The sequence below is a fragment of the Nilaparvata lugens genome, chromosome 3 (assembly GCF_014356525.2).
Source record: "Nilaparvata lugens isolate BPH chromosome 3, ASM1435652v1, whole genome shotgun sequence".
NCBI lineage: Eukaryota > Metazoa > Arthropoda > Insecta > Hemiptera > Delphacidae > Nilaparvata > Nilaparvata lugens.
Genome location: NC_052506.1, coordinates 80492902 through 80515755, shown reverse-complemented (window position 1 = coordinate 80515755; position 22854 = coordinate 80492902). Strand labels below are relative to the sequence as shown.

The window sequence follows — 22854 nt, the reverse complement described above, 5'->3', positions numbered from 1 at the left end:
ATTATTTCTTCTGGTGGTAAATGGTGGTCGATCTTCTTATCAAGTAATAAATCTTTTCATTGAGAGTATCCCGCAGAATCAAATAATAAATCGACTTCCACTAGCCTACCACACCGAGGTGAAGTGAATCCTGCATTATTAGCCGATCAACGTCGCAAAGAGAGGTAGTAGATCGTTTAGACAACATTAGAATTAAACTCGGTACTCGAAATATTTACTATTTTGGTTCAGCACTTTGCTTTCATACAACCTATAGTACTTATCAGAGGCCTGGTTCACATGGATTTGCCATTCTGTCTGTTGTTTCATGCGGTCTAATATCTTTCCAAATTACGGCACAATTATTGGATTCTGGATATATTAGTCATCATTTGGAAAAAAGGTTCACTCCAAAATTACTATCTCTGTCTGATCCTAGTGACAGCATAATTTACACTCAGCAGGTTCAAGTTGAACTGCATTTTATTATTAAATTGAATTTAATTCCACCTCACCATATTATAACCACCTACAGCATTAAGTTAGAAACTCAGGTCCCTTACTTGTAGACCGCCAAACCCTCTATTGAGCAAATTAACTTTTCCAATCTATTACATCCATTCACCAGTCATTCTACTTAGATACTCTGATTTAAGTGATATCGACAATCCGATTAACCTAACCTACAACTACCTATCGTTAAATCATAATTAATAGATAATGATTCAAGTAATTCAAAAATATGAGTGAATCATAATTCAATAAAACAACACTGAAAAGCTACTCACCTTTATTCAACTTATCCAGGATGTCTTCAACGGCCTTATTGGTGTCCTTGCACATCACGGTCGGTTTTATCTCATCCTTCACTCCTGACAGAAAGGCATCCGCCATCTTGTTTGTGTCCTTCAGAAGGTCAATAGCTACAATATTGGCTGCCATTTTAGACGAGTTCCTTTGACACTTTTCGTAAGCACTGTACACTTCCGCCAGCAATTCACTTCTGGTTTTGAAATCACTCACGGATTTTAATTCACTTCCAGATTTCAATTTACTTCCGGTTTTGGATTCACTTCCGGTTTTGATGTCACTTCCGGTTTTAAAATCACTTCCGGTTTTGAAGTCACTTCCGGTTTTTGATTCACTTCCGGTTGTGAATTTACTTCCGGTTTTCAAATCTTCCCCCAAACTTTTCTTAGGAGAATCAGTCTTCAAACTGATGTTTCTTATGTCACAAGCAATACTTTCCACAGGGATATCAAATTTAGGGTTATCGTAGAACTTCTTATAACTGTCACTACTCAGCTGATTTACACTGTCACCACAGTAGATGAGATTTTCAGCTGTGCCATTATTACTTCTAACCGTTTCACTAGAGTTGTTATTGTTGTCATTCACATTATTGTTACAAACTAGGTTGTTGTTGTTGATGTTTTTCAGTTTGTTTTTGTTCACTACGCAGGCAATTTCTTCGACATCGCAACTGTTGAGGAACTGATCGGCCAAGTGTTGGAATCCGGGGTAGTTGGGGTTGATAATTCCGCGCTTCAAGACGGGGGGCGGGGCAGTCACTTCTTCGGAGTCTGATGATTGTGACGTGTCGCTTGTGAGGCTCACACTCACTTCTTCACCAGGAGATGACTCGCTTGAACTGCAAATCTGATCGAAACCTGCAAAAGAAATGCATTCTACATTAGAAGGGATCCACATTCGCTGTTCATAAAATATTGAACCATCCATTATAGTTATAGGAGAATTATATCTGAGTGTACGGAAAGTCCCTGTGCACTTGAATTATGGAAATGAAATATTCGGTGCATAGCGACTTTCCAACCACTCTGTACTATCATCCTATATTATCATAGATCAGTAGACACGATTCTACACCAGTCTCCAAGATTGATAAAGGCAGCTCATCTGGCAAAATTTCTTGTCTTTATGTTTTTTTATGAATTTATTCTGATATTTATAAAACGTATTGCTCCTCTTTATCGCTATTATAGAACTGAAATGTACGTGCTACATGATATCATAGAGAAACAATAGCATAAGTAGATATCCCATGGTATAGGGCGTTTATGTCGCAACTTTTACTGTTATCTCAAGCCGATAGCTCATGTAATTCTTTCCCGTGAAGCTGTGTGACACTGGTAGTCTCTAATATTGGGCCGTTCATGAACTCTCACCCCAACAAAACAGTAAAAATCAACAGTAATCGGCTTAAGATAAAAGTGAAAGTTGCGATATAAACGCCCTATAGCATGGGATATCTACTTATATGCTATTGTTTCTCTATGGTGGGACCTTCCCTTAAGGAACTTATCACCAGCATATATCAAATCAATTTACTTTTTTATACACTTTCCACTGCTCTCGACAATAATCAACAGTAGGCCTAATCGGCTTGAGATAACAGTATAAGTTGCGACATAAACACCCTATACCATGGGATATCTACTTACGCTATTGTTTATCTATGATGATATTCAGGCATCTTCCTATAGAACCCCAATTAATTTCCACTATTCTCATATTAGAAAAAGCACCTGTTTTGTCCTTAAAACCCAGGTGCATATTCAATATATTCTTATTTTCAAGTTTAAACAGTTCCTTGACAATTTGGAAACAACTTTAAGTCTTTCTATCCAGCATACTACTATCATACTATTCCAGCACTCTTTCTAATACTGTATAATACATTTCTGTTGAATGAAAAAGACTAAGAAATTGTCAAAAAACCACTGATTTATTGATAATTAGAAAGACCGGTTTCGGTTATTACACCATTGTCAATCTCTGATAAAAAAAATACATTTCTGTCTTCAACCAATAAAACTTAAACACTGGAACAGCATAAGAACGTCATTCTTCCTCGGTTGTTACAATACACAAGTTCAATTGAATCTCATAAGTTGTGGCAGAAAAATATTCTATACTGTAACTTGGGAAAGGAAATTCCGCAATTCTTGCAATAGTTCTATGACATAATAAGAATGAAATCTAGAAAGAACAGCAATTTCGAGCGAAATTCAAAACCTTAGTAATTTTACAGATATTTCAAGTGAAAAATATTGAAACACAGGTAAGAGTGAGAATAATTATCTTCTGATAAAAGGCATTATTAGAAGGGAAATAAGTCTAGTTCTTAGTCGATAAATGTGATTTTAAAGATATTTCAAGTGAAAAATATTGAAACACTGGTAAGAGTGAGAATAATTATCTTTTGATACAAGGCATTATAAGAAGGGAAATAAGTCTAGTGATTGACTGATTGATTCAGAGTGATTGATTGATTGAGTGCAGAGAATATAGAATGTAAATTATATATCGGTGTTCCATACTAATAGAATGCTAAATTCTAAACTTTTTGGTCTAGTGACCAAGAATCTCGAGTTTCCTCAACAAATATGAATAATGATTAATGATCGAAAAATTAACTTGGATCTCATTATATAAAGTGGAAAAACAGAGATTAAGTCGAATATGACCAATCAATTTACAGAAAAACACAAACATGTTTCAACACTCACGATGTCATCTTGAGTGTATCATCCTCTGTCGTCACACTCAAGATGGTGTCCATGGGTTTTGAACCAGGTTTGTGTGTTCTCCAAATGATATTTGTGATATTTGACCACATCTTCAAGATTTGATCATGATGGATATCATTACATCTCACTGAAAAGAAATTGGAATTATGTGTCAGAAATGATGATGATGTGATATCATAATTTTTATCATATTGTCTCGATAGTTATTGAAGCTAATTAGACGTTATCAAGTACTCTTATTTTATTTTATCACAGAACAGCTAATTTCAAATCAAATTGAATAGAATCAAATAGTTCTTTATCTATTATTGCATTCATACAAAAGTTAGAGCAAAATCCAAAACCTTAGAGATATAGGATACGAGTGAAGTAGTTCTCAGTCGATAAATGTAATTTTACAGATATTTTGAGTGAAACATATTGAAACACTGGTAAGAGTGAGAAAAATGAATGTAATTTTACAGATAGATATCATCACATCTGAATTGATGGTCTGGTTACTGAAGACACATTACTTACTGACACATAAATAGTGTCAAGATGAAAATAGAATGAATAATTTCAACTCTTCATAACCCATTTGAAATGAAAGACTACAATTATTTAAGTAGTCCTGAAGAAAAGTGAGTATCTATAATAATAATTATTGTTTATCATCATTTAATCCTGGGGGCTTGAGACTAAGGTTTTAGGTTTAGTCCTAGTTTTACTTAAGAAAAGAGAGTGGAAACATTACCTTGATACTGTTTGTTGCAATTGAGGTCATCTGCCGTGCATAAGGTGCACGTTGTGTGAGTGAGAGAGGATGAGACGGATGAGGAGGAGGCATCTAGAGGAGGAGGAGGAGCTGCTGTTCCTGTCAGATTGCAGTTGTTGACGTCTTCCACTTTGTGCAAGTATTTTTCGGCCCATTGCGCACTTCTGCAAACAATTTGTGAAGAAGGAAATTATTCATGAGTCGATAAAATGGTTGTAACAGCTGTGCCTAATTGAAAGTTGTGTGTATATTTTTGGCTTCAAAATTTTCTGAAATAACTTAATTTATTCAAAGTGCGGTGATATTAAGTGCAAATTTGACTATAATTTGGTATTTTAATCATTCTAAATTCAAAATTTCTAGCAGAAATATATATTCTTGGACAGAACTTTGAACTTTAAATTTCCTCAGTAAGAACATAATCTATTTTTTCGGACATTATTTATCAAAATTTGGGAACAGAATAGTTTTGGGCTATGCCTGTTGTTCTACCCCGATCATATTCATATGATTTGTAATTATATCAACGAATAAATAAATAAATAAATAAATAATATCACGTATTACAAGACTTTTCAACTTTCTCACGGCATGCAGTCAGTAAGAATAAATTTGTTTAAAAATGTGTAAGGAAAAATACAATAACTAATATGGATTGGTTATCTTCTGCTTTTATATTTCTTAGGCTACGCGCACACCAGTTAGTCAAGACAAGACAAGACATAATCGGACAAGTTTAGTCACAATACTTCACATTGTCGCTAATGACGCAAAACACACTGATTAGTCATTACAATATTAGAGCAACTATGTGAAGTATTGTGACTGAACGTTTCTGATCTTGTCTTGTCTTGTATTCACTAACTGGTGTGAGCCTGGCCTTAGCAGTTTGGAAAATGAGTGAGAAGATGTGATTCAAATGTTTAAAATGTGATTTAACCAATCCAAAGCTGACACATAAGAGAACAGCCAAAGGTGAACTCCACCCTATCATACCAATGAGAGAATAGCGGTTGCCTCGATGCGGTAAGAGCCAATGAGAGTTGAGTAACAGAGAATCCAACCAATCACACGCTAACCAATAAGGAAGCAGCTGTCTCGTTATCAGTGCTACAGTTATGGAAGGGGAATAAGAGAATACAAACCAAAAGCTAACCAATACGGGAGTAGCGATTCCATCTTCATGACAACAAACAATATTCAATTATTAGAGTAACTTAAATTGAACAAATCAATCAGAGATTTTGAATGTTGAAAGGGATGATTTTCTTTTGATATTTCATATTGAATGGAAGTTATAGTTATCAACATCATAGTTCGTGGAGCTTCGTCAATCTGAATAAACATTATTTGGATTCTATTTTGAAGTTTTGATAATGAAATCAACTCAGAAAGGTTGGAACTGTCTATGACAATAAGAAATAGAACCAAACAAAATAATGAAAAATTTCACCGATTTGAAACTTCATACAGTACTTTTTTTGCCAGTATTATACGCTACTTTTTCAAAAATCTACCAACCTATTTGATATTGACAATCGATCTCCACGGAATGATATCATCTTCATCTATATTTATTCATTTATTTGATAGAGTTAAGCCCGTATGCAGATTCTCGTTGAAACGGAGAAATGTCAGCTGTTAGTTTAAACCTCGTAAGAAACACATTATAATAAATGCAACCATATCTACGCGTTGAACGTGGATATAGTCCTTGGATTACTACTAACTAGATTCAGGTTTATCGACAATAGTTAGTTTATAGTTTGGATCTACATCAAACTGACTGTATACTTTATAAACCATATAACATCAAAACTCCCATTCAAATAATGAGATGAATCTAAATAGAACAGAGACCCTCACAGGGAATGTGAGATATCATCGATTCAAAGTTTAATTTTCTATTTTATGTTGATTGACATTAAAACTAGTTTCAGGAACTGAGCATTGGAGTTTATTGAAGTTTTCTCAGTTAACGTATAGAAATAGTTATCATTAATTTGCGTTTCACTATGAATCTCACACTATGAAAAACTATGAAACTCTAGTTCATTGATGATCTCAGAAGAAATTCTGAGATTATTGGTGGTTGAATCACAATTCTAGAGATTTACGTGGGTTCCGAACTACTCACATGTTACTAGGTGGCCTGGAGGCAACTGCAGCCAAAGTCCCATCTGCGCCACCGCTGCCTCCTTTCAAACGCATACCGGCAATCTGAAACAACAAAAACTTTTTATAAAACAAGTTTCATGTAATGATAACAAAGAAATAGCCCAAGTAAAATTTTAATGGAGTGGAAATTATAAAAAATCATTCATCTAGAATCATTTAAACTCAGTGAATCAATCAATCAATTCATTAAACAGGATTCGTGCAAGAATGAATAAATTGCAAACTCGTATCATGCTATTTCAAATGTTGAAATATTACCGATTTAGTTGCAACCACATTTTAGTTATAGACAAATTCTCACGGGTATAATTTTTCTTCTTCCCAGTGCAAAAGATGCCCATATGAGTTTTTAACTTCGGTGTAGTTAATGGAGAATGCAAAGGTGATTCAATGAGATGATCGAACGTCTATGCCAATCGACAGGATTCAAACCTGCGACCAAGTAGCGCCAGCAGACTGAAGGGTGCAACGCCTAAAGTTTGATTCGCACTCAATAGTGATAGTGAGCAGTGGAAATATAATTCCTATAAGTTCTAATGATATTATTCATACTCATTCGGCTAGGCTGAGTGTAAACATCCCAATTAGGTATTTTTCTATCACTGTTGTGTGCGAATCGCCTTTGTCGTCTCGACTCTCCCGTTTGGCGGCCACACATTATCGATTCTCTGATCCAGTTTCATAGGTCGGTGATAGGTTCCAACCCATCACTACATTATTCTCCCATCTAGAGATAAGTTTAGACTTGTTGACTGAGCAAAGAGAGGTCTAAGATTCAGAACGACGGTTTTGCATTTCATTTTATGTTTATATTTTTGTTTTTTATGTTCCGCATTTACAGCGAAACGCAGCAATAGATTTCCATGAAATTTGACAGGTATGTTCCTTTTTGAATTCCGCGTCGACGTATACATAGTACGGTTTTGGGAAATTTTGCATTTTAAGGATAATACAAAAGGAAAAGGAGTCTCCTTCGAACGCCAATATTACCGTAAACATCAGCATTTAGAATTATTCATCATAAATCAGCTGTCTAGTGGACTATAAGGCTAGTTTCACATTCATTCGGTTCGTTTCGTTTTCGATTCGTTTACGGCAAATTCCGATAAGTCTGAAACGGTAATTCGGTTTGAATTCGGTACCGAATAGAAACCGCATAAAACCGAACGCCCACTTGACTCTAATAAATTCCATCAGGATTCAATTCGTTGCTAGCGAGAGGTTACTTTCACACACTTTCGGTTCGGTTCGGTTCGTTTCGTTTTCGGCAAATTCTGATAAGTGTGAAACGATGATTCGGTTTGAATTCGGTACCGAATAGCAACCGCATAGCACCGAACGCCCCCTCGATACGAATAGGTTTCATTATATTCGAATTCGTTGCTAGGGAAACAGGAAAAACAAAGTCTTTCACACACGCTTGCCTTTTATGTTTTTATTTCAACCTGATATCGTGATTTTCTGTTTCAAAAATTTCCAAGTCAAAATCATAATTATGGTCAATTCATTTCTGTTAGTTCACAGAAACATTTTTTCTCAATGAATAGTTTGCTGAAAAAATATGAAAGATATAAATTGAAACTTAGGGAGAATTTTTATTTTTAATTTTTCCTCGAATATTACATGATTTCATCAATGGAGAGAGATGAAGTTTATATACCATGTGTCAACACAAGAAACAAATTTTCAATTTAAAAAAATAATTTCTCTGAACATCCAAAATTAACATAATCAAAAAGAAACTATTTGAATAATTCACAATTTTTAATTAACTTTAAAATTTTGTTGTGCAAGAGATAACATCTTACAATTTAACACCAGCTGTTTTATTTAAATATACCAGCATGAACTTTAAAAATCCAAACACAGCTGTCTTTGAGAAGAAAATACCTAATTAGAACAGTTCGAATTAAAACCTGACACGTATGAAAGCCTCATTCGTTTTCGGTAACGAACTGAACCGAACCGAAAACGAACCGAATCGAATGAAACCGAAAGCGTGTGAAGCTAGCCTAATACTAACCGTTCAAAAACATCGAAGATCTTGAAAATGTATCTTTCCATCAACGTTAGTAGACAGTGTTGACTATAATACCAGCCGTTCAAAAACATCGAACATCTTGAAAATGTATCTTTTCATCAACGTTAGTAGACAGTAGTCTACTAACTTTGTCTTTCCATAAGCTGAGGCCATGATTCTAGTTTGGAGTTATTGATAGAAAACATTTTTATTTTCCAATCTGATCATTAAAATCGCAAAAATCGCAACAAATATTATTGAAAAGAAATTGATTTCTAAAATCATGAAAAGTGAGAAATGAAGTTCGTAGGAAATCAGCATTATGGTAGTTTATTTTGTTAATTTCAACACACCGATTTTTCGCCAACACGACAACACAGAATGTTCTCTGATGGGTTGATTGGATTGGCGTATCGACGGCAGCCAGACCTGATAACAGCGCTCACACTCTCATTCCGGGACGACACGTCACGGTACGATAGAGCAGAAAGCTCTATGTTTATTTAGGATTTTTTCTATACATTTTAAATTGATAAATTATTCATTAATTTTTGAGAAAACATAACAACAGGTCAATGTAACTTACTGAGCGCGAGGTCTACTGTTCACAGAACTACTAGTAAGAACACGTATAAACATTAGTTATAATATACAAGTAAGATCAGACAAATGTATGCGCTTACATCTCAGATGCTTGAACAAAAACAACACCTCATAAAACCTTGTAGTTAGACTTTTAGAATAATACTATTAAAGCAGAACCACTATGAACAATATGCAAACCATTCAACAAATCCATCCTCATCAACAGGCTGAACAATAATTTCGAGTAGGTACCGGTATGCTCTCATCAAAATCCCCATCTATATGCAGTAAGCTCTTCATTTATTATGGTAGGCTATACTGACATGGAAAGCTATACTCACACATAGAGCTTTATTCACTCTAGAGCTTCATGTATGTATTTACATGCGAGCTACCCCCTTTTATATTGCTCCATCTATATTTCCTGGATATGCTATAGTGATGGCAGGTTTGGACTGACAGCAAGGGTTGTATGGGTAGCATTGATGTAATTCATGAGGGATGCTGTCAGTGTAAAGTGAATCTCACTAAAACTACGAGGGTGAGTATGCAAGAGTAAGTAAGTGGTTTTATCAGCTTTATGTGTGTAGCCTCCGCTTAGTTAACGTTGTTTGAAAATATGTCGAGTGCTGGTAATTACCCCTTTCCACCCCCCACTTATTGCACCCCCGGGGAGTCACAGCTCGTACCAACCCCAGCAGGGGGGTGAGAGAAAGGGGGTGGATTGTCATCGTGTTTGTCACCAAACCCTCAAATCCTAACCACAACACTGAGACTCACTCCAGTCATCACCCCTTATGAGGGACATTTAATGTCTCTCATTTAACTAATACTGACGGATTATAGAGGATTTCATCATAGTTGCCAACATGTTCACTTGCTGTCCCTGCTCTACTGTCTGTCGCGGTCTCTTCAATTAATTTATAGCCCACGCCAGCAATCACGGAAAGTGTCACTCGTTGAGACAGATGGGCTGACATCGTTCAGGGGAAAAATTGATGGAATTTGTTCCTACAAAAAATGCAGTATGGATGAACAACGCTTTATTGATACATCAGGAATTGAATGACATGAAGTAAAGTATTTAAACCTGTATATTATATTACTCCTTGAAAAACATCTTACCACAAATCATATCCATTATTTCATTGTATTATATTAAGCGAGCAATTTCTGTATTCATAGAAATATATCTGGTTATTTATGTTCAACGAATCTCGTAAACGGCTCTAACGATTTTCACGAAATTTGGAACATAGTAGGTTTATAATAAAAAGATTCGATTGCACTAGGTCTCATCCTTGGGAAAACTCGCTGAACGACATTGAAAGGATAATTCATCCTTGGCTGAAACAGCTGAGACTTTTGTCGTCTGTAGATAGTAAAAATGTGAGTGAGCGAGTGAGTATGTGAAAATTCAAAATATCGCATTCCCGAAATTCATAAGATGACGTATAGCCAGCTGTGAAAATAATATAGACACGATAATTTTAGAGAATTGTGTTCTGTTTATCAATGAATAAAAATAACGAGCGAAGCTTGATTCTCCGATATCTATGAATAAAGAAATAAATGACATGAAGTGAAGTGTATATTTAAACCTTAGTATACCTGAGTATTATCTCACTCCTTGAAAAATATCCAACCACAAATCATATGCCAGTATTCATAGTATAGCCTACTCTGCATGGACTCATATTCAACACAGAAAAAGAGCCATAGAGCCATGGCTGAACTTGAATTATTTCCAATCGTTGACTTTTATACAATAATCAACTTCATATTATAAATTATATTTTCGAACACTTCATACGCTAAATTCAAGTTTATATATGACATCCCTGATTAAGCTGATTTACGACTCACACTGGCGCACAAGGAATCTTCCTTTTGCCGGTGTTTTTGCCTCACCTACTGTACTTATGCATGTGAACATAAATATTGAAACTTCATTTTATAACTATTATTTATAATATAAAGGATATCATTTCGTTATTATATTTAATTAAATAAATGTATGTATCTTGGTTTAAGTGCAGTAGCATATTCTTATATTTATTTTTTGTAAAGTTTTTTTGTATTTTGTTTTTGGCAAATAAAATTCATTCATTCATTCAGAGTTTGAGTCAACTAGAGATTGGTAATGGGCTCGGTAGAACATCACACCTAATCAAAAGTAAGTCTAGGGCCGGTTTCCGAGCTCGGGATTCAGCTATGTTTTAGACTTTAAACAGCTGGAGTCAGAAAATTGGCTTTCCGAAACGGGGCACAGTCGCAGTCCACGTTTGAATTAAATTCCGAAAAACTAGAAAATTGAACACAAAATAGAATAAAGAGAAAATAGAGTTGAGTTTCAGCTTTTTTGAATTATTTAGGAATGTTTTACTTCGTGAAGAAAAACGTTCCCAATTATAGAAATGAGAAAGTAAAGTTTACCATAAAAGCTGCGACTGCGCCCACTACCTCTGTGAACAAAGCCATAATGCATTCTGGTGACGTCAGCAGTCAGCACAGTTATGGCTCCTAGACCAATAAAACACTAACTGATAAAGAAAAAATCAATGAATTTTTATTGGTGTAGGGCTCACCTTTGCTGACGTCACACGAATGCACTACGGCTTTGTTTACAGAGGTAGTGCTACGCCCCGTTTCGGAAAGCCAATTTTTTGACTCCAGCTGTTTCTAGAGCTTAGCTAAATCCCGAACTCGGAAACCGGCCCTGAAGGGTCCCATACACTAGGGAACCTGGTTCGGCGAACTTGGCTCTTGAGAACCAAGTTCCCAAGTGTATGTGGAAAATTGGAAACTAGAACCGAATTCGTGACGAACTTGGTCTTCAATCTGGATTAAAAACTTTGTTCAGTTCGTCCGCCAGGGCGATATATTCTATCTATATATATATTCAACATATTTTCTCCTCACAGCAGCTGCAAACTTTCAAACACTTATCTCTAGACCCCGAAAGACACTGGAATAACGAACGGTTGTTCGCTCTCCCCACTACAGTGTGTGGGCAAATCCTACACGAACTTGGTTACCCGAACCAAGTTGGCCGATCCAAGTATATCCCTAGTGTATGAGGCCCTTAAGAGTACAGAGATAGCCTATTCACAACAATTATAAAGTGTGTTGAATGAAAAAGACTAAGATATTGTCAAAAAACCACTGATTTTGACAATTTCTTAGTCTTTTTCATTCAATATGAATAATTACCACAATATTAACTTCTCAACTACACAAAAAATGAAAAATTATAAAGTGCATTCGAGTTCAGGATACTATAAAATACATGATTACAATCCTCAAGACACAAAATATGCTTGAGGTATGGTAAGGTAAAAATATGGTCGAGGTTCCATAATTTCATCATATTCAATAATTTTTGTATAATAGAGCTCATCGAATTCCTATCTAGTAGTTCAATATTTGCAGTAGCAGAAGTTTTCCAGGTTATTTACAGCATTTAATTGGGACTTCAGTTTAATAATAAATATCGGGGCACCAAGCTCCGCTCGTTATTTATTTATTGATAAACAGAACTCAATTTTTTAAAATGATTGGGGAAGGACAGGCACAGCCCTAAACTGGTTCGCTCCCGAATTTTGATTTATACACTATAAATATTCCAAAAAGAGGGTTATGTTCCATTCACTTGAATTCAGGTCAAATTTTCAATCTAAATATTTGAAAACATGAGGGTTTTAATTTAGATTGTTCACATACCAAATTGAATAACACTCACTAATCACTTGGAACTGAAATATAATGATTAACTTTAAATATCATGGTATATACCATCTCATGTCAACAAATTAGATTATTTTGATCGACTCAATTAAAATAGTTTCTAGATTTCTCGCGAGATAGGGTAAGCTAATTGATTACACAGCTGATCTCCCACACAGGCACGCACAGGCATCTTCTGTTATCGACAGACAACGAAATTATAATATTTTTCCCAAGGATGAATTATCCTTTTCATGTCCTTCATCGAGTTTTTCCAGGGATGAGACCTAGTTCAATCGAATTTTCATATCATAAACCTACTATGTTCAAAATTCCGTGAAAATCGTTACAGTCGTTTTCGAGATCTGTTGAACATAAATAACCGGATATAAATAAATATGAATATATAACCAGATTTCAAACCAGATATATATACCAACAACATTTCAAACCAGAAACCACAACCACAACTCCAGATACAGGAATCTTCTCATCACCAGTGTTGCAAGGAAGGCACTATACCAGAGACATTTCAATCATTTAGCACCAAAATCATATAATCTACTCCCTGCAAACTTTAAACAGATTAATCATCCTTGTGTCAATAGTACACAATTGGTTGAGCAAAGGAAGACAGAACATAGAAAGCATTATTTCAAATAACAACAACTAACCACCTAATGACTTACTAAACCCTAACTAATTAATAATACGCACAAAAAAAACTAACAAAACCTACTCTAGAACATGATACGCCATAGTGGAGTAGGTCAATTTCCACACAGAAAAAACTAAACAAGTAGAGGACACATTATAAGAATTTTTTGTAACTAACTATTGTATGTGATATTGTAATTTATCTAAATATTTTGTGTAATTGATGTTGTAGTTTTAGTTTTTTTTTGGGAAATAAACATTTATCTATTTTATTTAGATATAAAAATACAGAAATCGCTCGCTTAATATGATAGGATTATTCATAATTTGGCATTTGAAAAAATGCAATTTCCAATTTATTTCCATCAATATTTAATTCATAATTTCATAATATTATGAATGATTATAATAATAATTTTTCAAGCTTGTTGATGGTATTACACTATGAAAATTGATAAATCCAGGCAAACTTCTGTACAATTTGTCAATGAAACTGAACCTCTAAACTACAGCTCATAAATTATAGTTCCAAAGCAATAGTGAACATTTAATGAAGAGTAGTTGCAGTCAATAGTGCAAGCGAACGCCGTAATTATTCAAGTGCCACTAAATGAACTCCAGATTGCGCTGCTGTAGAGCAGACAGCTGACTCAAAGAATTATAGTGGCAATCTTCTAGGTCCTTTTTTCACTACTTTCAGCTCACTTCTCTCCTCTATTTTATCTCTTTTCTCGTCCAACTGCAATCTGGCCACGTGCTTCAGCGATAAATTCGTTCTCTTAATGACAACAAACAGTCAGTTAGTTGCCGTTCAGTCCGCCAGAGGAAGTTCAACCTTCGCTTTTCTAACCCCACTTCTCCCACAAAAGTTCACAATGAACCCATTGATTTATTAGCGTGGAAAATAGTGGACCAATTTAGTCTGTCCGCACAAACTAAGTTATCATTGTCTTAAGTTCTCATTGAGGACAGCGTCGACTTGATTGTGCACCTGATTTGAAGGAACTCCCGCTGAAATCTGTATTATGTGCAGTGGTGGCGGAACTGGAGGGTCAGTTGGTTACCCTAGTACTATGATGACATTGCTAATGATGATGTAATACTATAGTGTATTGTATGTCACGTCAATGATACACATGTCATTGTTTGTCATTGTATTGTACATTGTATCTTCTGGTTGAATGATATTGATATGTTTATTGATTGATGTAGTTGTTGTTAGAAGTAATCGAGAGCAGTGGAAAGTGTATAAAAAGTAAATTGATTTGTTTTATGCTGGTGATAAGTTCCTTGCGGGAAGGTCCCACCATGCAGAAAAATCCACTATAACAAATTTTGTAAAAAAATTTTGTTTGATAATTATTATTAATATAATAATGATTGTAAGCTTAGTATTTTCATCTTGTTGAGCTGTATGATCTTCTAAGTAGATATTCCATGCTATGGGGCGTTTATGTCGCAACTTTTACTGTTATCTCAAGCCGATTACTGTCGTTTTTCACTGTTTAGTTGGGGTGAGAGTGTATGAATGGTACAATTTATATGAGAGACTACCAGCGTTACACAGCTTCACGGGAAAGAACAACGTAGTCTATCGGCTTGAGATAACAGTGAAAGCTGCGACATAAACGACCTATACCATTTCATTTCATTTCATAATTTCTTTATTCATAAATTTGTACAATATATACAACGAATAGTGTCAAAAATATGTATATTTAATTAGATACAATTAAAAATGAAATACATAACAAATAAAACATCTACAGAATACAAAAATACAAACATAAAATGCAATTCAACTCATAGAAGCTGATCTCACTCATTCAAATATTCTTCGATATTATAAAGAGCTCTTCCAGTTAACCATGGGATATCTACTAATGCTATTGTTTCTCTATTGGTCCCACATTGCCTGAATATACTATTTGAGTCATCAATGAGCTTTACAACAGCTACATTTTAGCCGGGACCGGCATTTTAACGTGTCCAGCCGATAACACGCGAGAGAAATAGGTAAAAAAAAATTGGTGATTGGTGGATTCGATCTCGAGAACTTTAGGCTGCTACGCAAGCACTCTATCCACTATACCAAATTTTGTATAAAAGTATTGTTTAATAATAATTATTATTATAATAATGATTGTGAGCTTAGTATTTTCATCTTTTTGAGCTGTATGATCTTGTAATCCTTTTGTTTATAATTTCTAAATATTGTGAATTGGATTGAATGAAATTTGAATTCAACCACGCATCACTTAATAACGTATAAACAACAGTAGTAAGTTTTGTAAGTGGTTAATGAAGATGTAAGTTAGTAGAAAATAAGTAGTGAGTTGTAAGTAAAAAGTATAAGTGGTATGAAGAAAGAGAGTTCAGCAACAGTGTTGCAGATTCTCTGCATTGCCACTGCCTTCTATAGAGACTGATACCGGTATTTCTGACGTGATATCAACTGTCCATTTTTTTCTAATAATCAATTATATATTTGTCAAGGAAATATATTTTCGCCACACTGCACAGAAAGCAGCTGTTATCCAGTCCCTACGTAGATCTGAAAAACCTTGTTTGCAGACGACTCTCGTCTGACGTCAGATAAGGGTTTCTTTTCCGGTCTAGGCCAGAAAGTGGTCTCTTTCCAGCCAGTCATGGAAGTCCGTAGTTGATAAGTCATCCGCTAGATCGGGCGAGTGTCCACTTTCTTCATCAGCTGAAGTCGCCATGATTTCAGTTCCGAGTTTCAAATCATACTAATTCAGCATTCGCTTTGCAACCAGTTTTATTCAATTATTTATTGTTGATTGGCGCATTCCAAATTTTCAAAAATGCTTGAAGATGACGACGCCCGTGATATTCCAAGTGAAATTTTAAAAGAATCTGAAATCCTGACTGCAAATCTTCTACTACTAAAATCAAGAGATAGGTACAATAACAAGTATTCTTTATTTATTTTGTCAGCAATACCTGTAGTGTGGCGAAAAATATCGTTCGCACCAAGGGCAAAAATGTTTTTCCGGCTCTCAATTTTTTCTAGTCCTCGGCCTACGGTCTCGGACATGAAAACCGATTTCGAGCCGGAAAAATCTCATTTTCTGCTCTAGGAGCGAAATATACTATTCTCAATGTTAAAATATTCTGATGTACAGAAAACCTTACTTCTTCTGAATTTCCATTCATCAATCGAATGATAGCTGTATTGGAACAAGTTATGCAATCTTCAACGTTGAATTATTATTTTTCGGAACGATAATCGAATACAAACTTAATTTAATTTAAATTAAATTAATTTAATTCTCTGATGGAGCGCCTAGAAATGTTGTCTATGCAACCCGCATTACACTACTAGAGGCACATTACTTTGCAATCTTATCCTAATTCAGGAGGGGAATAGCTGAAAATAACCTTATTCTTCTCCCTCGATAATTCTTATGATGTGCTCTTCGTGGAAATAAATAGTAACTATTCTAGAATAATCCATGTTAAAATATTCTGAATGTACAGAAAACCTAACTTCTTCTGAATTTTCATTAGTCAATCGAATGATAGCTGTATTGAAACAAGTTATGCAATCTTTAACGTTGGATTAATATTTTTTGGAACGATAGTTGAATACCAACTTAATTTATTTAAATTAAATTAATTATTTAATTAAAATTAAATTAATTTAATTCTCTGATGGAACGCCCAGAAATGTCGTCTATGCAACCCGCATTACACTACTACAGGCACATCACTTTGCAATCTTATCCTAACTCAGGAGGGGAATAGGTAAAAATAACTTTACTCTTATCCCTCCATAATTCTTATGATGTGCTCTTCGTGAAAATAAATAATAACGATTCTAGAATAATCCATTTTAGATTAAGTTGATGGGTATTCATGAAATAATTACCACGAGTTCAACCAAATCTTCCTCTGATAAGTTCAATCTTGTCCAAAGTAGACATTTTCAAAAAGTTCAAAACTGGTTACAAGATGATCAAAACCTCGGGAACTCTCCACCCTTCTCCATTGGCTCCAAAACTTTCTGCACCCTCCAGCGTCACTCACAAAATTTTCCCTGTTAGCATTAGAAATTTGAAACATAAATGAGATTTCTCTACAAGAAACTTCATCTGCCGGCATTCTAAAGTTGAATTGAGGAATTTGGGGTGGAAACAGATTGTAGAAAAGTGAAGCGAACTTGAAATTATTATTGTCTGGCCCGTGGTTCAGCTTCAAAGTTTTGTTATTGTTGGGATGAGCGAGTTATCAAATAATGGGGTGCCTCAAAACGATCAATTGTAGTAACTGTCAGCATTAATTGCATGGAGAACAATGATAATATATAGAAGTGATGCTGACAGTCTGGGAATCTCACTATAGAGCTTATCACCCTATTTCGAAATAATACAACGGCGAATTTCAATTCAACCAGCTCATCACTCAATCTCTCAATTTCAATTTCTCATCACTTGAGATGGATTTTCATTGGATCATCGAGTCTCGTCTAGTTTAGCTCGATGACTCTGTCTACTTAATTCCCCCTATCACCCCTTATCAAATGTCCCCCCCCCACCATCAAGGAAACCCAAGGCCATCTGCCCATCGATGTTGCTGCTTCATTTCGGAAAATCAGATTTCCCGGTCGCTCGTGCAATTTCCCAACCAACTACGGCGGCTTTTCATAACCAGGTTTGGCATTGAGCAAAACCACGTGACACTCACTACCTTAATTCTCTATTCTCTCTCCATCTGTTTTTCCTCTCTCTTCTCTCGTATCTCTTCTTCCATCTCCACTTCTCTCTTGTCATTCTTCTCTTCTTACTTTACTGTTATTCTCTCCTCTGTCTATCACTACTTTGTTCTGTCATCTCTTTCTTACTCTCATCTACTTCTCTTTCCTTTCAACTCATTTCTTTTCTCTTCCTCTCCTCTATATTATATCCTTCCTTAGGAGAGAAAAATACTCTTCTACTCTTTTTCCTCCTCTCTTTTCTTGTAACTTCCTTTCTCATTTCTTTCCTCTGCTCTATTCTACATTGGAACTTCGTATTTCCCCTTCTTTCCTACTCTTTCCCTCCTTTCCTCTATCCATTTTCGATTACTGCTTTTCCCACCTTCTTCTCCCAATTCTGTTTAATTTTCGCCTTTATATATTTCTTCATCTTTATCATCATCATCATCATTATCATCATCATCATCTTCATCATCATCAGCAACCGCAGCAGCAGAAGCAGAATTATTTTCTCTCTATTCTTCCACCACTCTTCTCTCCTCTCCCTCCCTTCTCCTCTCTTCTTATTTTCTCTTTCATTTTAAGTTCATCTGCTTGTTCCTCTTCTTTCCTCTTCTTCTATTTATTCTCATCTATCTCTCTCCGTCACCTTGTACCCTCCTCTCTTATCTCCTTCTCGCATCATCCCTTCTCTCTTCTTGTTTTTTGTCTTTCTCCTCCTCTCATCTTCTCTGCAATGACTTTCATCGCTTAAATATTGTAATCTGCATAAATAAAAGAATCTAATCCAACCTTTCTCCTATCTCATCTTTTCATTCTCTTCTCATCTCAAATTCTACTTTCTTTCTTCTTTCTTTCTCTTCATTACCACTTCTTAATCCTATCTATTGTCATTTCCATCTACTTCCCTTCTTCCTTTGCCCACTTCTCTACTCTCTTCTGTTTTCTGTTCACACTTCCTTCTTATCCTCTCTCTTTTTTTTGTCATACCTCTCTACTCTTTTTCTCTCTCTGCTCACTCCTTCACTGTCTCCTTCTATTTCCTGTACACTCTTTCTCTCTCTCTCCTGTACTCTCTGTTCTTCTCTTCCTCTTCTTCTTTCTCTCACCTCCATCACTAATACCCTATCTTTTTCCCACCAACCCTTAAACCTTCATCACCAATATCCTCTCTCTCTCCCATAAACTCCTTCACAAGGTCCCCTACACTGCTCACAAGGTTTAAGGCTATCTTTCTCCCACCAACCCTTAAACCTTCATAACCAATACTCTCTCTCGCTCTCACCTTCACAAGACACAAGACCTCCTTCACCGCTCCCAAGGCTCGAAGCCCACTTCACTTTGAAAAGTTGGCAGGCCGGCAGGCAGTGAGCGGAGATTGAGAAGCTCTTAGATATAATTGAACCAATAAATCCTGCTCAACCCTTTCTTCCGCAATGAATTATGATTTGGACAAACTTGGACTTGGAATCTATTTGTTGTTTTGCTAGGCTGAGACGGATTTCGGAGGCACTGACTTGGATGGCTAGCGGTTTGGATAGTTGATGTGTTTTCCAACGTAGGTGATCTAGACAAACGGATTTTATCTGATAGAAGTTAAATATCATACATTATACATTCAGGAACAGAAGAAATTCTTGGTAATTGCCGGATTTTTACTTTCCTTGTCCTATTACCGTAGGTACTGTAAGGAAAGTATTGCTTTCCGAAAAAATTAAGTTACCCCAATTTCTAAATTTCTATACGTTTCAAGGTCCCCTGAGTCCAAAAAAGTGTTTTTTGGGTATTGGTCTGTATGTGTGTGTGTGTGTGTGTGTGTGTGGTGTGTGTGTGTGTGTGTGTGTGTGTGTGTGTGTGTGTGTGTGTGTGTGTGTGTGTATTTGTGTATGTGTGTCTGTGTATACGATATTTTTCATCTCCCAATTAACGGAATTACTTGAAATTTGAAACTTAAGGTCCTTCCCCTATAAGGATCCGACACGAACAATTTCTATCAGATGCAATTCAAGATGGCGGCTAAAATGGCAAAAATGTTGTGAAAAACAAGGTTTTTGCGATTTTCTCGAAAAGGGCTCCAACGATTTTGATCAAATCCATACTAAAATAGTATACCTATAATAGTCATAATATAATTATAGTCATAGTATGATCCTATACCTAAAATTGTCATTGATTACGAATAGGAATCAATAAGTTTGACAGTATAATGGAAATGACAACATTTTTAATATGCACCGCATTTCCTCTTTTTACAGAGACTTGCAAGTAGCATAAAATGTATGAGCCCTGATTCATGAAAGTTGTTAAAAATAGGAGAAATTATAAATCTCAATAGTAATCCAATGAAAAATGCATTGATTTTGCCCTAGTAATCGAGCCCCTCGGAAGGATTGGTGCATCACACTGTGATAGTATAGATAATTATTAATTTATATATATTATATCATATTATTGCGCCCTAACTTTGCCTTCCTAGGTCAAAAATAAAGGCAGTCATTCTATTCTATTATATTTATATCATGATTTCGATAGTTAACACGACATAAGTGCCAGCAGCACTAAACGGGAGCAGTATCAGCATAAGTTTTTCTCAGCTCAGAATACGCACATTGACAAATATGTGACACTAGCCGTCAGGCACGCTTCGCTCGCCATATCCGTCTAGCCAGGGGGCTCGGCCCCCTGGACCCCCGACTGGATCGTCCAAGAATGAGATCAGCAGGCTCGCTTCGCTCGCCTGCATTTCTCATTTGAGCATTTCTATCATATGTTAGGACGATCCACTCGGGGGTCCAGACTAAACGTCTGGCTAAACGGATATGGCGAGCGGAGCGAGCCTGACGGCTAGTATATAATATTCCCAGGAATAGCTCTGATTGAAAAAGCAGTGCCCAATCAATTTTTCTACGATGAATGCATTTCAATCTTCAACTTGGTGCCAACCTAACAAAGTCAACTCAACTTAATGCCAACCTGACAAAATTATTAATTGAGTTACCAGTTAACAACTGTTTCGAAGAGGTACTCTCTCTAGATTACAGTTCTATATTAACATATGGTATGGACATTTTCCAATTACAATTACATGCTAAAAGACGAGCTTCAAACCCTTAAAAACCACCCTCAGAGTTTGAATATTGCCAAAAGATTTCTTAGTGCGCCTCTAAAGAGCCAACTGAACATACCTACCAAATTTGAACGTTTTTGGTCCGGTAGATTTTTAGTTCTGCGAGTGAGTGAGTGAGTGAGTCAGTCAGACAGTGAGTGAGTGAGTGCCATTTCGCTTATATATATATATATATATATATATATATATATTATATATATATATATATATATATATATATATATATATATAGATAATAGTTATTTCAAATATCCAATAGAAGCTATATGAATAAGAAGTAAGGACTGAAAATTCTCATTCTTTTCTAATAAAATATTTCTAATATTCTACTCACTAAAGTAAACACCCCTTGCTTCGAAAATCTCGTTAATTCGGAACAATGAACTAAGCACTGAAAGACCTTAGATTCTTTCCTTATTAAATCTTCCCAAAATTATAAAAATTGTGATATTCCACCCACGGTATCTAGATGAAAACGGTGGGGGTCACGAAATGTGTGGTCGGTGGCCAGCCAGCTTGATTGCGTCATCGCCACCAACCGAAGTTTTTAACATCTATTGGCAATTTATGAAACTAATTTGTTAAAAACAGATGATTGGATATAGAATGGCGTCAGCTACAACAGAAATTTAGCACAAACATGCGCGTGACACCTACCGTCTTCTATATACCGTGATTTCACCCACTAAACTTCGAATATCTTATCAATTTGGAACAATACGATTTTATTGGAATCTCATTAACCAGCTTGTCAATCAAAACCTCCCCGACTTTACATAATTTCTCATACAACTCACAAGAATTCCCATGTGAATTCGAATTGAAATTCCATGTTGCTATCCAGGCATTCGTCTATTGCTTTCCGAAAGAAGTGACCTTTCTATTCTATTGCGCAGAATGGCAGACCGAGAAATGTCCTATAAATAACAACAGCAAGAAAGCTTGCGTGCATTCCTATGATTGTTCCCCGTTTTGGGTAAGAGAAATCCGGAAACAGCTCAACAAGTAGAATAGGAGAACGGATTTGGCAGCGTATTCGCATTATTTATACTCCATTTCTATTATATTCATATCATTCTTCCATCCCACAATACCTCACTGAGTTGCGGTGAATAGATTTTCATTTGCCTTCCATCACTGACATGGTATTTTCCAGTTTCGAAACAGTTTTCCAAGTATCTCATCCTATTCCGTTCATAAAGTTCTCAACATTTCATCCCCTATTCGGGAAATCATTACATTTTGACATTTTTCCTAGTTACAGTTGAAGTTATTCAAACTATTAGATTATTAAAGTTATTTAAAGTTACAAGTTTTATTAATTCTGATTCGTGAGAGCATTTTCGGATGGGCAAGTTGAACTGTCAGTCCGGGCTGAAGTATGACAGTCGTAATTGGTGAGAATAGAATCACATTCTTTAGTGAAATTCACATCAAAGCGTCAGTGGAAATTATGGGGAGGCAATGTTGCCACTTCATTTCCACTGCCTTCTATGGAAGGACAACTGTGATTCACGTTATCGCGATGAATGGGATCTGATCTTAGTTGTTGACCTG

At 35.7% G+C, this 22854-nt stretch overlaps 1 protein-coding gene across 1 annotated transcript in view; it reads right to left on the bottom strand.

The window, feature by feature from the left end:
• LOC111057079 (kinesin-related protein 8) overlaps positions 1-22854 on the bottom strand; it is a 148310-nt gene that overhangs the window by 113938 nt on the left and 11518 nt on the right. The window contains 3 exon segments of the mRNA XM_039424754.1: positions 768-1649; positions 4267-4451; positions 6425-6507. Of these exon segments, the coding sequence (XP_039280688.1) occupies positions 768-1649; positions 4267-4451; positions 6425-6507 (1150 nt within the window).